A 13,808-nucleotide genomic window follows, 5' to 3' on the forward strand; every position below is an offset into this window, starting at 1 on the left:
GTTATGTAGCCCAGGGAACAGAGGGTCCAGAAATGTTCACATTATTGAGTTGCTGGGACCGCAAGGAAAGATAATTAAGTGAAAATGTTTTTGTAATGGATTTTTATAAAATGTCACCACAGTTTAAGAAAAGCGTGTGACAGGCAGCTACATACTGAACATATACTGTTCTCAGAATAATCTCATTAAACTCAAATCTGTTTACTCTCAGTAAACTTTAAGGCTTTTCTCTCTACCCTAAAGGAGATGAAGATTTCAGAATCATTTTCAGATTCTACCAGCTGTATGCCCAGTAATAGTTATCTTGTTTATGGAAGAGTTACTTATTTTCATGTGGGAAAGAAGTCACCTGATTTCTATTTGTTTCCTCATTTGTCTAATGTTTTTATCTTAAGAAAAATACATATTCAGTTTAACTTTTTTTGCAAGAAACCTCTGTATTCAAACCCTGATTACTAGTTTCTCAATGGAGACGTACTTTAAGAGAATAATATTTCATATAAAACTTGCATTTTAAAATCATTTTCTGTTTACTTTTTCAGGCATTATACAGACCTCTAAAGAAATTTCAAAAACATGGACATCATATTTAGTGTTTTTCCAGTCCTTAAAGTCCTTTTTGGTTATATCGTGTATGGTTGTAAACAGAAATTCTTTGCACAGTATTATTCAGCTTGACAGTTCAGTCATGTCTATTTCAGTCACTCAAAGCAGGATTAAGGATGTTACTTGTTATTGGAATATTCCTGACATGGAGGCAGCTATTTTCACCAAAATGCTGTCTTAAAAGCCCAAAAAGCAATACCAGGCAAAATTGTTTGAGAAAAAAGAGATCCAAGAATTGAACTGGTGCATAGAAAAGAAAATGAAATTTTTAATCTAAAATCAGAGCTAAGTGGGAGTTTTTAACATCATATAATTTGCAAATGTTAAGGATCCAAGCCACAGCAAAGAACATGTCTTGTTCTGTCTCTCATCACCATGATCCATTATCTCCCTAATCACTCTCTCACTCGGGTTTTCACCATTAGGTCTGCATTGTACAGAAGAATGATACCAAGAAGATGTACGCAATGAAGTACATGAATAAACAAAAGTGCGTGGAGCGCAATGAAGTGAGAAATGTCTTCAAGGAACTCCAGATCATGCAGGGTCTGGAGCACCCTTTCCTGGTTAATTTGTGGTGAGTAATTTTACTGGACCTCTGAATAGAGACACTCCTGTTATCGGTGGGCTAGGGGAGGTCCCCAAATGCCTCTGGGACCTCAGCCCTGGCTGGTATCCAGGCTCTTAACACAATTGCAAGAAAGAGTTCAAGGATGGGTTGGAAAACAGTGAAAGTACAGAGATTTATTGCAAAGTGGAAAGGTACACACTCAAGAGAGGGGAGCATGGGTGAACTCCAGCGAATGTCATGTAAGGGGGGGTTTGAGGCTGTTGCCATAATGGGTTTCTTTAACCAAGGGGTGAAACATTCATGATGATTCCTGAAAAAAGATGGAGATTTCTTGGAATTGTGGTGCCAGCTATTTTTACACCAAATATGAATGTTCCTGGAACTGTCATGGTGCTGGTGGGTGTATGATTTAGTATGTTAATGAGTGTATGATGAGGTCCTAGGTGAAACCTAGGTCAAATCCAGCACAATGGAGAGGACCCACAGACTCTCTGAAGGAAACGACTGCTTCTGCAGGACCCAGGCGACTCCCCCAAAACTGTGAGTACCCCAACTGCGGAGGTGGGAAAGAGAGACCCTCCTCTCCCAAACACACACCCCCACTGGAGAAGCTGAAGGTCTGTTTGCTGAAGAAGTTTCCGACTTTACCTGGAGCTGAGTGGATGTGAAGAACCCAGTGAAATACACGGGGAGAGGAAGCAGCAGAAAGGCCCTGGGAGCTTGCTGGGTCCACAAGCAGGCCATTCCTGCCTGGCACCACAGGGATCCAATGGGAGAGGAGCGGGGGTAAAATTCCATAGGGAGAAGCAAATCTCTAGCTGAACGTGGTGACAATTTGAACAGGGTGAGAAAGCGCCTGGCCAGAACTCAGGAGAGGGCACAAATCCAGTGTGCGGACTCCGGGGGCAGGGGATAAACCAAGCCCTTTTCTTTCCCAGCTGGGAGGGGGGTAGCCTGGGGCAGGTTTTCAAGCAGGTATTGCTTCTCTACTTAGAAACAACCTGGGAGCTGTGTTGGAGGGGGAGGGGGGTTGGGGATGGGGGAGGGGGGGTGGAAAGCACGGTGGGAGTGAGACCTGCCCTTCGGTTTTCGTGGGAGCTGGGTGAGGCCTGTGACTGCCAGCTTTTCCCCACTTCCTGACAATCTGCATGTTTCCGCAGAGACAGCCATAATCCTCCTAGGTACACAACTCCAGTGACCTGGGAATCCCACCCCCATTCCCCACCGCAGCAGCAGCAGCAAGGCCCACCCAAGGGAGTCTGAGGTCAGAGACACCTAGCCCTGCCCCCACCTGATGGTCCTTCCTACTCACTCTGGTATCGGAAAACAAAGGGCATATAATCTTGGGAGTTCTAAGGCCCTGCCCACTGCCAGTTTCTCCCCATAATACCAAAGCTGATGCTCTCTGGAAAAGCACCACCTCCTGGCAGGAGGACAACCAGCACAAAAATAGAATATTAACCAAAGCTAAGAACCCTTACAGAGTCCATTGTACTCCCTGCCACCTCCACCAGAATAGGCACTGGTATCCACAGCTGAGAGACTCATAGATGGTTCACATCACAGGACTCTGTGCAGATGACTTCCAGTACTAGCCTGGAGCTGGGTAGGCTAGCTGGGTGGCTAGACCCAGAAGAGAGATAACAATCACTGCAGTTCAGCTCACAGGAAACCATATCCATAGGAAAAGGAGGAGAGTACTACATCAAAGGAACAACAAGTGGGACGAAAGAGTCTGAACAAGACTTTCCCTCTGAAAGAGCCTACCCAAGTGAGAAGGAACCAGTAATATGACAAAACAAGGCTCTTGATGCCCCCAAAAAATCACACTAGTTCACCAGCAATGGATCCAAACCAAGAATAAATCCCTGATTTACCTGAAAAAGAATTCAGGAGGTTAGCTATTAAGCTAATCAGGGAGGAACCAGAGAAAGCTGAAGCTCAGTGCAAGGGAATCCAAAATATGATACAAGAAGTGAAGGGAGAAATATTCAAGCAAATAGATAGCTTAAATAAAAAACAATACAAAATTCAGGAAACTTTAGACACACTTTTAAAAATGCAAAATGCTCTGGAAAGTCTCAGCAATAAAATTGAACAAGTAGAAGAAAGAAATTCAGAGCTCAAAGACAAAGTCTTCAAATTAACCCAATCAAACAAAGACAAAGAAAAAAGCATAAGAAAATATAAACAAAACTCCCAAGAAGTCTGATATTATGTTAAATGACCAAACCTAAGAATAATGGGTGTCCCTGAGGAAGAAGAGAATTTTAAAAGCTTGGAAAACATATCTGAGGGAATAATTGAGGAAAACTTCCCCGGCCTTGCTAGAAATCTAGACATCCAAATACAAGAAGCACAAAAAACACCTGGGTAGTTCATCGCAAAAAGATATTTGCTTAGGCACACTGTCATCAGATTATCCAAAGTTAAGATGAAGGAAAGAATCTTAAGAGATATGAGACAGAAGCACCAGGTAACCTACAAAGGAAAACCTATTAGATTAACAGCAGATTTCTCAGCAGAAACCCTACAAGCTAGAAGGGATTGGAGCCCTATCTCCGGCCTCCTCAAACAAAACAATTATTAGCCAAGAATTTTGTATCCAGTGAAACTAAGCATCATATATGAAGGAAAGATACAGTCATTTTCAGACAAACAAATGCTGAGAGAAATTGCCATTACCAAGTCACCACTACAAGAACTGCTAAAAGGAGCTCTAAATCTTGAAACAAATCCTGGAAACACATCAAAATGGAACCTCTTTAAAGCATAAATCACACAGGATCTACAAAATAAAAATACAAGTTAAAAAGCAAAAACAAAACCAAAAAAATCTGCAGGACCCAGGAGACCCCCCACAAAAAAATGTGAGTGCCCCAACTGTGGAAGTAGGAAAGGAAGAGCATCCTTTCCTGAACACACACCCCCACTGGAGTAGCTGAAGGTCTGTTTGTGGGAGAACAGCTTCAGCTTTTTTTTGGTTTTTTGGAAAAAAACCCAAAGTACACAGGCAACAGAGAGCATGATGAATGCAACGGTACCTCACATTTCAATACTAACATTGAATGTAAATGGCCTAAATGCTCCACTTAAAAGATACAGAATCACAGAATGGATAAGAACTCACCAACCTACTATGTGCTGCCTTCAGGAGACTCACCTAGTACATAAGTACTCACATAAACATAAAGTAAAGGGGTGGGGAAAGGGATTTCATGCAAATGGACACCAAAAGCGAGGAGGGGTAGCTATTCTTATATCAGACAAAACAAACTTTAAAGTAACAGCAGTTAAAAGAGAGACAAAGAGGGACATTATATAATGGTAAAAGGCCTTGTTCAACAGGAAAATGTCACAATTCTAAACATATAAGCACCTAACACTGGAGCTCCCAAATTTATAAAACAATGACTAATCGACCTAAGAAATGAGACAGACAGCAACACAATAATAGTAAAGGATTTTAATACTCCACTGACAGCACTAGACATGTCATCAAGAGAGAAAGTCAACGAAGAAACAATGGATTTAAACTATACCTTGAAACAAATGGATTTAACAGATATATACAGAACATTTCATCCAACAACCGCAGAATATACGTTCTATTCAACAGAGCATGGAAGTTTCTCCAAGATAGACTATATGATAGGCCATAAAATGAGCCTCAATAAATTTAAGAAAATTGAAATTATATCAAGCATTCTCTCAGACCACAGTGGAATAAAACTGGAAATCAACTCCAAAAGGAAACTTCAAAACCATGCAAATACATGGAAATTAAATAACCTGCTCCTGAATGGCATTGGGTCAAAAACAAAATCAAGATGAAAATTTAAAAATTCTTCAAACTGAGTGACAATAATGACACAACCTATCAAAACCTCTGGGATACAGCAAAGGCGGTGCTAAAAGCAAAGTTGATAGCCCTAAACGCCCACATTGAAAAGACTGAAAGAGCACAAACTGACACTCTAAGGTCACACCTGAAGGGACTAGAGAAACAAGAATAAACCAAACCCAAACCCAGCAGAAGAAAGGAAATAACCAAGATCAAAGCAGAACTAAATAAAATTGAAACAAAAAAAATGAAAGATAAATAAAACAAAAAGATGGTTCTTTGAAAAGATAAATAAAATTGGTAGACTATTGGCAAGATTAACCAAGAAAACAAGGGAGAAAATCCAAATAACCTCACTAAGAAATGAAACAAGAGATATTACAACTGACACCACTGAAATACGAAAGATCATTCAAGGCTACTATGAACACCTTTATGCACATAAACTACAAAACCTAGAAGATATGGATAAATTCCTGGAAAAATATAACTCTCCTAGCTTAAATCAGGAAGAATTAAATACCTTGAGCAGATCAATAGCAAGCAGCAAGATTGAAATGGTAATTTAAAAATTACCAAGAAAAATGCCCAGGACCAGATGGATTCATAGCAGAATTATATCAGACATTCAAAGAAGAATTGGTACCAATTCTTTTGACACTAAGGAAACCTCCCTAATTCATCCTATGAAGCCAGCATCACCCTAATAGCAAAACCAGGAAAGAACATAACCTAAAAAGAAAACTGCAGACCAATATCCCTGATGAACATAGATGCTGAAATCCTTAACAAAATACTAGCTAACTGAATCCAACAGCATATCAAAAAGATAATCCACCATGATCAAGTGGGTTTCATATCAGGGATGCAGGAATGGCTTAACATACACAAGTCAATAAATGTGACACACCACATAAACAGAATTTTTAAAAAAATCACATGATCATCTCAATAGGTGCAGGAAAAGCATTCAACAAAATCCAGCATCCTTTTATGATTAAAACCCTCAGCAAAATCAGCATACAAGGGACATAGGCCTTAATGTAATAAAAGCCATCTATGACAAACCCACAGCCAACATAAAACTGAACACATTCCCTCTGAGAACCAGAATGAGACAAGTATGCCCACTCTCACTGCTCCTCTTCAATGCAGTACTGGAAGTCCTAGCCAGAGCAATCAGACAAGAGAAAGAAATAAAGGGCATCTAAATCAGTAAAGAGGAAGTCAAACTGTCACTGCTTGTTGGCGATATGATTGTTTAACTTGAAAACCCTAAGGACTCTTCCAGAAAGCTCCTAGAACTGATAAAAGAATTCAGCAAAGTTTCCGGATACAAGATTAATGTACACAAATCAGTAGCTCTTCTATATACCAACAGCAACCAAGTAGAGAACCAAATCAAGAACTCAATCCCTTTTACAATAGCTGCAAAAAAAACAAAACAAAACAAAAAAACAAATACTTAGGAATATACTTAACCAAGGAGTAGAAAGACCTCTACAAGGAAAACTACAAAACACTGCTGGAAGGAATCATAGACGACACAAACAAATGGAAACATGTCCCATGCTCATGGATGAGTAAAATCAGTATTGTGAAAAATAACCATACTGCCAAAAGCAATCTATGAATTCAATGCAATTTCCATCAAAATACCACCATCATTCTTCACAGAATTAGAAAAAAACAATTCTAAAATTCATATGGAACCAAAAAAGAAGCTGCATAGCCAAAGCAAGACTAAGCAAAAAGATCAAATCTGGAGGCATCACACTACCTGATTTCAAACTATACCGTAAGCCCAGTCACCAAAACAGCATGGTACTGGTACAAAAATAGGCACATAGACCAATGGAACAGAATAGAGAACACAGAAATAAACTCAAATACTTACAGCCAACTGATCTTTGATAAAGCAAATGAAAACATAAAGTGGGAAAAGGACACCCTTTTCAACAAATGGTGCTGGGATAATTGAATAGCCACAAGTAGGAGAATGAAACTGGATCGTCATCTCTCACCTTATACAAAAATCAACTGAAGATGGATTAAGGACTTAAACCTGAGACCTGAAACTATAAAAATTCTGGAAGATAACATTGGAAAAACCCTTCTAGACATTGGCTTAAGCAAGGGTTTCATGACCAAGAACCCAAAAGCAAATGCAATAAAAACAAAGATAAATTGCTGGTACCTAATTAAATTAAAGAGCTTTTGCATGGCAAATGGAAGTCAGCAAACAGCCCACAGAGTGGAAGAAAATCTTCAAAATCTATACATCTGACAAAGGATGAATATCCAGAATCTACAATGAACTCAAGTAAATCAGTAAGGAAAAAACAATCCCATCAAAAAGTGGGCTAAGGACATGAATAGACAGTTCTCAAAAGAAGATATACAAATGGCCAGCAAACATATGAAAAAATGCTCAACATCACTAATGATCAGGGAAATGCAAATCAAAACCACAATGCGATTCCACCTTACTCCTGCAAGAATGGTTATAATAAAGAAAAATCAAAAAACAGCAGATGTTGGCATGGATGCAGTGAACAGGGAACACTTCTACACTGCTGGTGGGAATGTAAACTAGTACAGCCACTAATGAAAACAGTGTGGAGATTACTTAAAGAACTGAAAGTAGAACTACAATTTGATCCAGCAATCCCTCTACTGGGTATCTACTCAGAGGAAAAGAAGTCATTATTCAAAAAAGATACTTGCACGTGCATGTTTACAGAGCACAGGGTTGCAACCCAAATGCCCATCGATCAATGAGTGGATAAAGAAACTGTGGTATATGTATACATGATGGAATACTATGCAGCCATAAAAAAGAATGAACTAACAGCATTTGCAGTGACCTGGATGAGATTGGAGACTATTATTCTAAGTGAAGTAATTCAGGAATTGAAAACCAAACATCATATGTTCTCACTGACATGTGGAAGCTAAGCTATGAGGACGCAAAGCAATGAGAATGATACAATGGACTTTGGAGACTTAGAGGGAAGAGTGGGAGGGGGGCGAAGGATAAAAGACTACAAATATGGTGCAGTGTATACTGCTCAGGTGATGGGTGCAACAAAATCTCACAATCACCACTAAAGAACTTACTCATGTAACCAAAACCACCTTTACCCCAATAACTTATGGAAAAATAATCCAGCACCACATTAGGTTTAGTCGGACTTAGCCAGCTTGGCTTACACCCTGGTTTTTCAGGTTCTTATCCGTCCCAGTTTATGCAGCTGTTTCAACATTTTCCTTTTGCTAGTCATGTGAAACTGCTGTCTGGAATTTTCTATTCTCCTGCTACCACCCTTTATTATTCCTGTCTCACTTTCATCTTCATCCCTACTGTTACATAAATGCATCTTGATTTCTAGGCAAGCATTTGTCAAATTCTCATTAGGATCTTCCTCAGGGTCTTTTGTTCTCCTTAGTTTCTTTGGCTTTATAGTGAAAGAACATTTTTCTTTTATTGTCACTAACAAATACTTCTTGGTCAGTTGTCACAGTTCCCCTTGTCCTTGAGGTCAATATATATATTTTTTTAAACATTGTAATTAAATATGCTGACTGGGAATGAGTTCAGATATCTTACTAGTTATTAGATACTTTCTTTCCCCATGAACTGCACGGGAGGAACTTTGGTTACAAAGCTTGGCCTCATCAGCTGACTTGAGGTTGATATTTAGAATTTATACGAAGCACTTTCTCCCTTAAAATAACTGGCAATAAAACTGTTGCTTTGTAGCGTATTTCTTAGGCAGCCACATATATACCTGTAAGTTAGACAAGGATAGGTGCTTCCTTTGTCAACAAATAGCTTTTGCAGAGCTGAAGCTAACTTGTATCAATAACTAGACATTAAGTGACTGTGATCTGCGCTCCAAGCTATTTCCATAATCCAAGGCATAGAAAATGGCAGAGAAGCTTGCAGTATCTATTACCTCCTGTTCTTTTCTTGTGTGTGAAGGTCTTTGTGTGTCACCTTCATTTTATTTTACATTTTAATGCGTCCATTATGTTAAGTGGTGTTTCTTAAAGCTAATTCAGGATGACTGTTATTTAAATATGCATACCAAGAAGTTCTGACTTACCAGCAAAGAAAAAAAAAGGGTCTTTATTCAGAGAATGCTAATGGAAAAATAATTGAGGTTTTACTCTGTGTTTAGGGACATCCTTCTGGAGAAATCAGTACATAAAACCTGCCTCTATCCATCTTTAACTATTACAGTTCACTGAATATACAATTTGCTCAAAGCCTCTATGCCACAGTTGAAAAGAAGATGGTTTTATGTGACTTGGAAATAGGTCTATTACAGTTTATGCACTACTCGGATATGGTAGAGTCTAATTTCAGCTTAAGCTCAGTGTATTTAATCAGTATCTTAGAGTGGCCTATTCAAAATGCTGCCATGTAAAAAGCTAAAATGGATGCAGCTCTTTCTTCCCTACCCTTAGCAATCATCAAATTGCCTTTCTTCCCCTCTCTCTGCATCCTGAGAATGACAAGATACCGTCACTTCACAACCTCCCTTTGTTCAAAGTCACATTTTTCTTCTTAAAAAGTTTAACCAACTAATTTTTTTTTTTTTTAAGACCAGGGACCCATGATAAGGCCTTAGCATTTTACCTTCTCATATTTGTCTTTCATCGCTGTGTGGGCAAAGTTGATTTCATTCTGTTCCTTTTTTTAAGAAAATAGGTATTGTGAGGCTTTAAGCTGGCCAAAGATGATAGATTTTGCTGTTTGCTAATTTGGTGTCATTCCAGACAACATTCTGTTCTCCATGCATACTGACCTGGTGATAACATGACATATAACCTATTCTTTCCTTCTCACTTCTCACATTGAACCTCACAGTGGAACACTAGGCATCATTAACAATGATAGAAGAAAGAGAAGAGACTTACCTCCCCCCAGTGATTCTGGTACTACATTCAAAACTAGAAACTAACTGGGAGGGGGAATTCTTAAAGTACAACAGCAACTCCCTTTGTCTTCCAAACCATGAGAAAAATCTTCACAAATCTGTATCATTCTTCCTAATAAATGCTTTTTGTTTTAGTAAGTACAATATATTCAATGTAAGTTTATCTTTCCACATTTATAAACCATCTTGCAGTGCTTTTTAGGTGTGATTGTGAGTGTATTAGTCAGTTCTCACATTGCTATAAAGAAATACCTGAGACTGGGTAATTTTTAAAGAAAAGAAGTTTAAGTGGCTCATGGTTCTGCAGGCTGTGCAGGAAGCATAGTGGCTTCTGCTTTGAAGCCTCAGGAAGACTCAGGAAGCTTCCAATCATTGTGGAAGGCAAAAAGGGGAGCAGGGCATCTCACGTGGTGGGAGCAGGAGCAAGAGAGAGGAGGAGAGAGTCACCACACACTTTTAAATTACCAGCTCTCTTAAGACCTCTATCACGAGAACAGCACCAAGAGGATGGTGTGCAACCATTCATGAGGATCCACCCCCATGATCCAGTCACCTCCCACCAGGCCCCACCTCCAGCATTGGGGATTACAATTCAACATGAGTTTTGGGTGGGGATAGAGATGCAAACCATATCAGTGAGTAATTTACTTCATCATTTTTAAGTCACATGGTTATAAGATAGGGTTAATGTGTGTAACTTTACATTTATAAATGAAATGAATAAAGTGCTATGGCCAGTACCCAGCACATAGTAACAGCTGTCTTACAAATATTCGTTCTTTCCTTCCTTACTTCATGAAGTTATGACATTCCAAACTTGCCCATCTCCTATGGTTCATTGTGGACATCCAAAGGACAAATCTAAATGGTGCTTGGCCCCAGGACATCATGGAAAGCTGTATGTGCAGTGTCAAGGGGGTTATCTTCAACTCATTCTCTGTAAGAGCATATGTTGCTTGTTTTGTTTTGTTTTCTATCCTCATTCTGCAAATTAAACAAACATCAAGACTCCCCAATATATTGTGTGCAATTTAATCAAGATTTTATGTCCTGAGTTTAACTATTAGGTTTATCTTTTACCTCCCGAAAGCATTAAAAGCTTAAGAAGCATTGTATTATTTATAAGGTAACAGCAATACTTTTAAAATTTCTGCCTTCTTTGTGTACTCTATTTTATGGATATGCTGTGTAGGCCTCTCAATAATACTTTCAATAACCTCATTCATGCTAAAATGCCCCTAGCTTCTGGAGATTTAGTTATAAAATTCTAGTTTTTCAGGCTGAGGGTAAACAAATTGTTCCTTTTTTAAGTGAGTTAAGATTAAAAAGTTTGTGTGTGTGAATAGGTATAAATGTATAAATATATGCATATGTATGTATACATTTATACCTATACACACACAAACATATGTTTTTCGATATCATATATATGTATTATATATATGAATATCACATATATATGTGTGTGTATATATATATGTGATATTTGAAAACTCTTCTGCTCATTGCAGTCAACTTGAAAAACAGAAAATTACCTAGAAAAATGAAAATTCTTCAATAATTCTTATCACCTTGTAACAATCACTTCTAACATGTTGGTGTATGCTTTTCAGTAAAATGTCTGCATTTGATTTTCTGTTTTTGATCATGCATTAGCCCCAATCATTCCTTCTTTCACCTATATATTTACTGAGCATCGAAAACAAGTTATAATTTGATTGTTAGGTGAAATACAAGATGCACAGTTATATTTGAATTTCAGATAAACAACCAATAATTTTTAGTATATGGCCCAAATATCACGAGATATATTTTTACTGAAAATTATTATTTATCTGAATCTGAAGTTTAATTATGCATGTTGTACTTTTATTGGTTAAATCTGGCAATCTTAACTGTAGTAGAAACCCATGCTATGGGGATCTTGGTGAGCAGAAATAGACAGAGCCCTGATATTAATCAAATGGCACATGAATATATAAACTGTGAGAAGTATATAAAGAGAGTAAGTATGAAGAACTGTGTGTGTGGTGTGTGGGTATGTATGTTTTGGCGTTTCAGAGAAAGAAGGTAAGTAGTCTGGGGGCAGGGACGTTAAGGAGGAAAGAACATTTGGAAATAAAATTCAACCTGACTTGCCTCCAGGGACCTGGCTACACTCAGGAACAGTCTTCAAATGTAGGCCATGTTATCAAGTGAATGCTGCCAGACAGGGCTGGCATCCAGGAAAAGTAAATAAAATCTTCTTGTGAGTCTGTCTCTGAGGGCTCTTCACAAAGCCCTGGCAACCCACAGCCTGAAAACAAATAGGCCCCAGTCTTTCCCAGCATAGTTGGTTCCCCAGGTGGCTTTTGTTAATTGAGATTAAACCTGTAGCTGCACACAACTCCTCAGGGCCTCTATCTCTTTACTCATGTCTTTGTCCCTGTGGATAGAAAGGGTCCATATGTGGTTTCAGGAAATTAGGACACCAGATCATCTGTTTTAACTGGAAAGAACTACCTGTACTGAGCGTGTGACAAGGTCCTTTCAGACTCTGAACATAGCCCAATAAATGGTATCAACCTTAAATAACGAGATTCTGAAAATATGATTAAGTATCGAGTTTGCTGGAGCCCAGAGCTTGAGGATGGCCACCTGGGAGCACAGATTCACTTTGCCCAGAATGTACACTCCAATTAGCAGCAGTTATAAGTGGGGTTTCAAGAAAAAAAGACGAGGCAATTCCTAAGTTATTTACCAAAAATTTACATTAAAATATTGTAAGCTATTGATGGACTATACATTATTCTTTGTATCACAAATTACAGGAACACAAAGATAATGGGTGAGGCAGCTAGTCAGGAACAAAATGGCTTTAAAATACTGTCCTTGAGCATGGGTTTGAGGCTGTGACTGACATCCCATACTCATGTTTCTCTAAACCTAATAAATTGTGCATATCTCATATAGCTCAGACTGCTCTGAGCTATTTTTGTTTTCTCATTTCCCCCCTTTTCATCAAGATTTTGCAAAGAAAGCATTGTGGATGAACTTAAGCAGTTTTGGCTCCTTTTATGTTCAGGAACTTAGTCCTGCATTGCTAGGAAGTCTTATTCCCAGATGGTCCTGTCCCACATTTGGGGGAAGGGGAGAGGATGAGTCTTAGTGGGGATTTTAACACCATCAGAAGCAAAATTGGGACGGCATCGCAGGGTGCCACAGATGAGACCTCAACCAAGTCACTAATTTATGTAGCTACTGTTGCTTGTGGAATGATCTCTAGTCTTCAGAATACCATGCAGTTAGTTTTCTCGGAATAAGTAAAACAATGAGCTATACATAGTAGAAATATAATACACATAACAATTATAATTTTAAAAAAAAAGAATTTCTATGCCTGAATGAAAAAAATATCTATTCCATTGGAAAGTCAACTAAAAACATCATGAAGAAAATTAAAATCCAGTCCTTTCTTAGAGACTTGTTGTAGCAGGAAATAATTCAAGATTTAGATCAAATTGTAGGAAAATAATAAAAACTAGAAAACAATGGTCAGGGCTGAATTTAAAAACAGGTGTGCTATAATTTTCTTCTGAACCATAATTTCTCTCTCTTCAGTTCACTATTTCTACCCAAGATAAATTTTATCAGCACCAACATACTTGCAAAATAAGCTTTAGTATTATATTTGGCCTAATTATTTGCATTAAATGCAACAAAAATAATGAATGGCCATGTATGCATTTTTAAGTTGGCTTTGCTGGAACTTTTTCATAAGGAATCTCAGATTAGACTTTTAAAAGCCTCTCTAAACTAGATATTGAAGCCAATAATTCACCATCAAACTGCCTGTAGCATC

At 38.3% G+C, this 13,808-nt stretch overlaps 1 protein-coding gene across 4 annotated transcripts in view; it reads left to right on the forward strand.

Annotated features, from left to right (window-relative positions):
* The window catches only part of STK32A (serine/threonine kinase 32A), a 154,288-nt gene that overhangs the window by 43,624 nt on the left and 96,856 nt on the right, over positions 1-13,808 (forward strand). For all 4 annotated transcript variants that reach the window (XM_008954481.6, XM_055112762.3, XM_055112761.3 and 1 more), the window contains one exon: positions 1,032-1,183. In XM_008954481.6, the coding sequence (XP_008952729.1) occupies positions 1,032-1,183 (152 nt within the window). The remainder of the gene's footprint in view (positions 1-1,031; positions 1,184-13,808) is intronic.

Source organism: Pan paniscus, chromosome 4 (assembly GCF_029289425.2).
Source record: "Pan paniscus chromosome 4, NHGRI_mPanPan1-v2.0_pri, whole genome shotgun sequence".
NCBI lineage: Eukaryota > Metazoa > Chordata > Mammalia > Primates > Hominidae > Pan > Pan paniscus.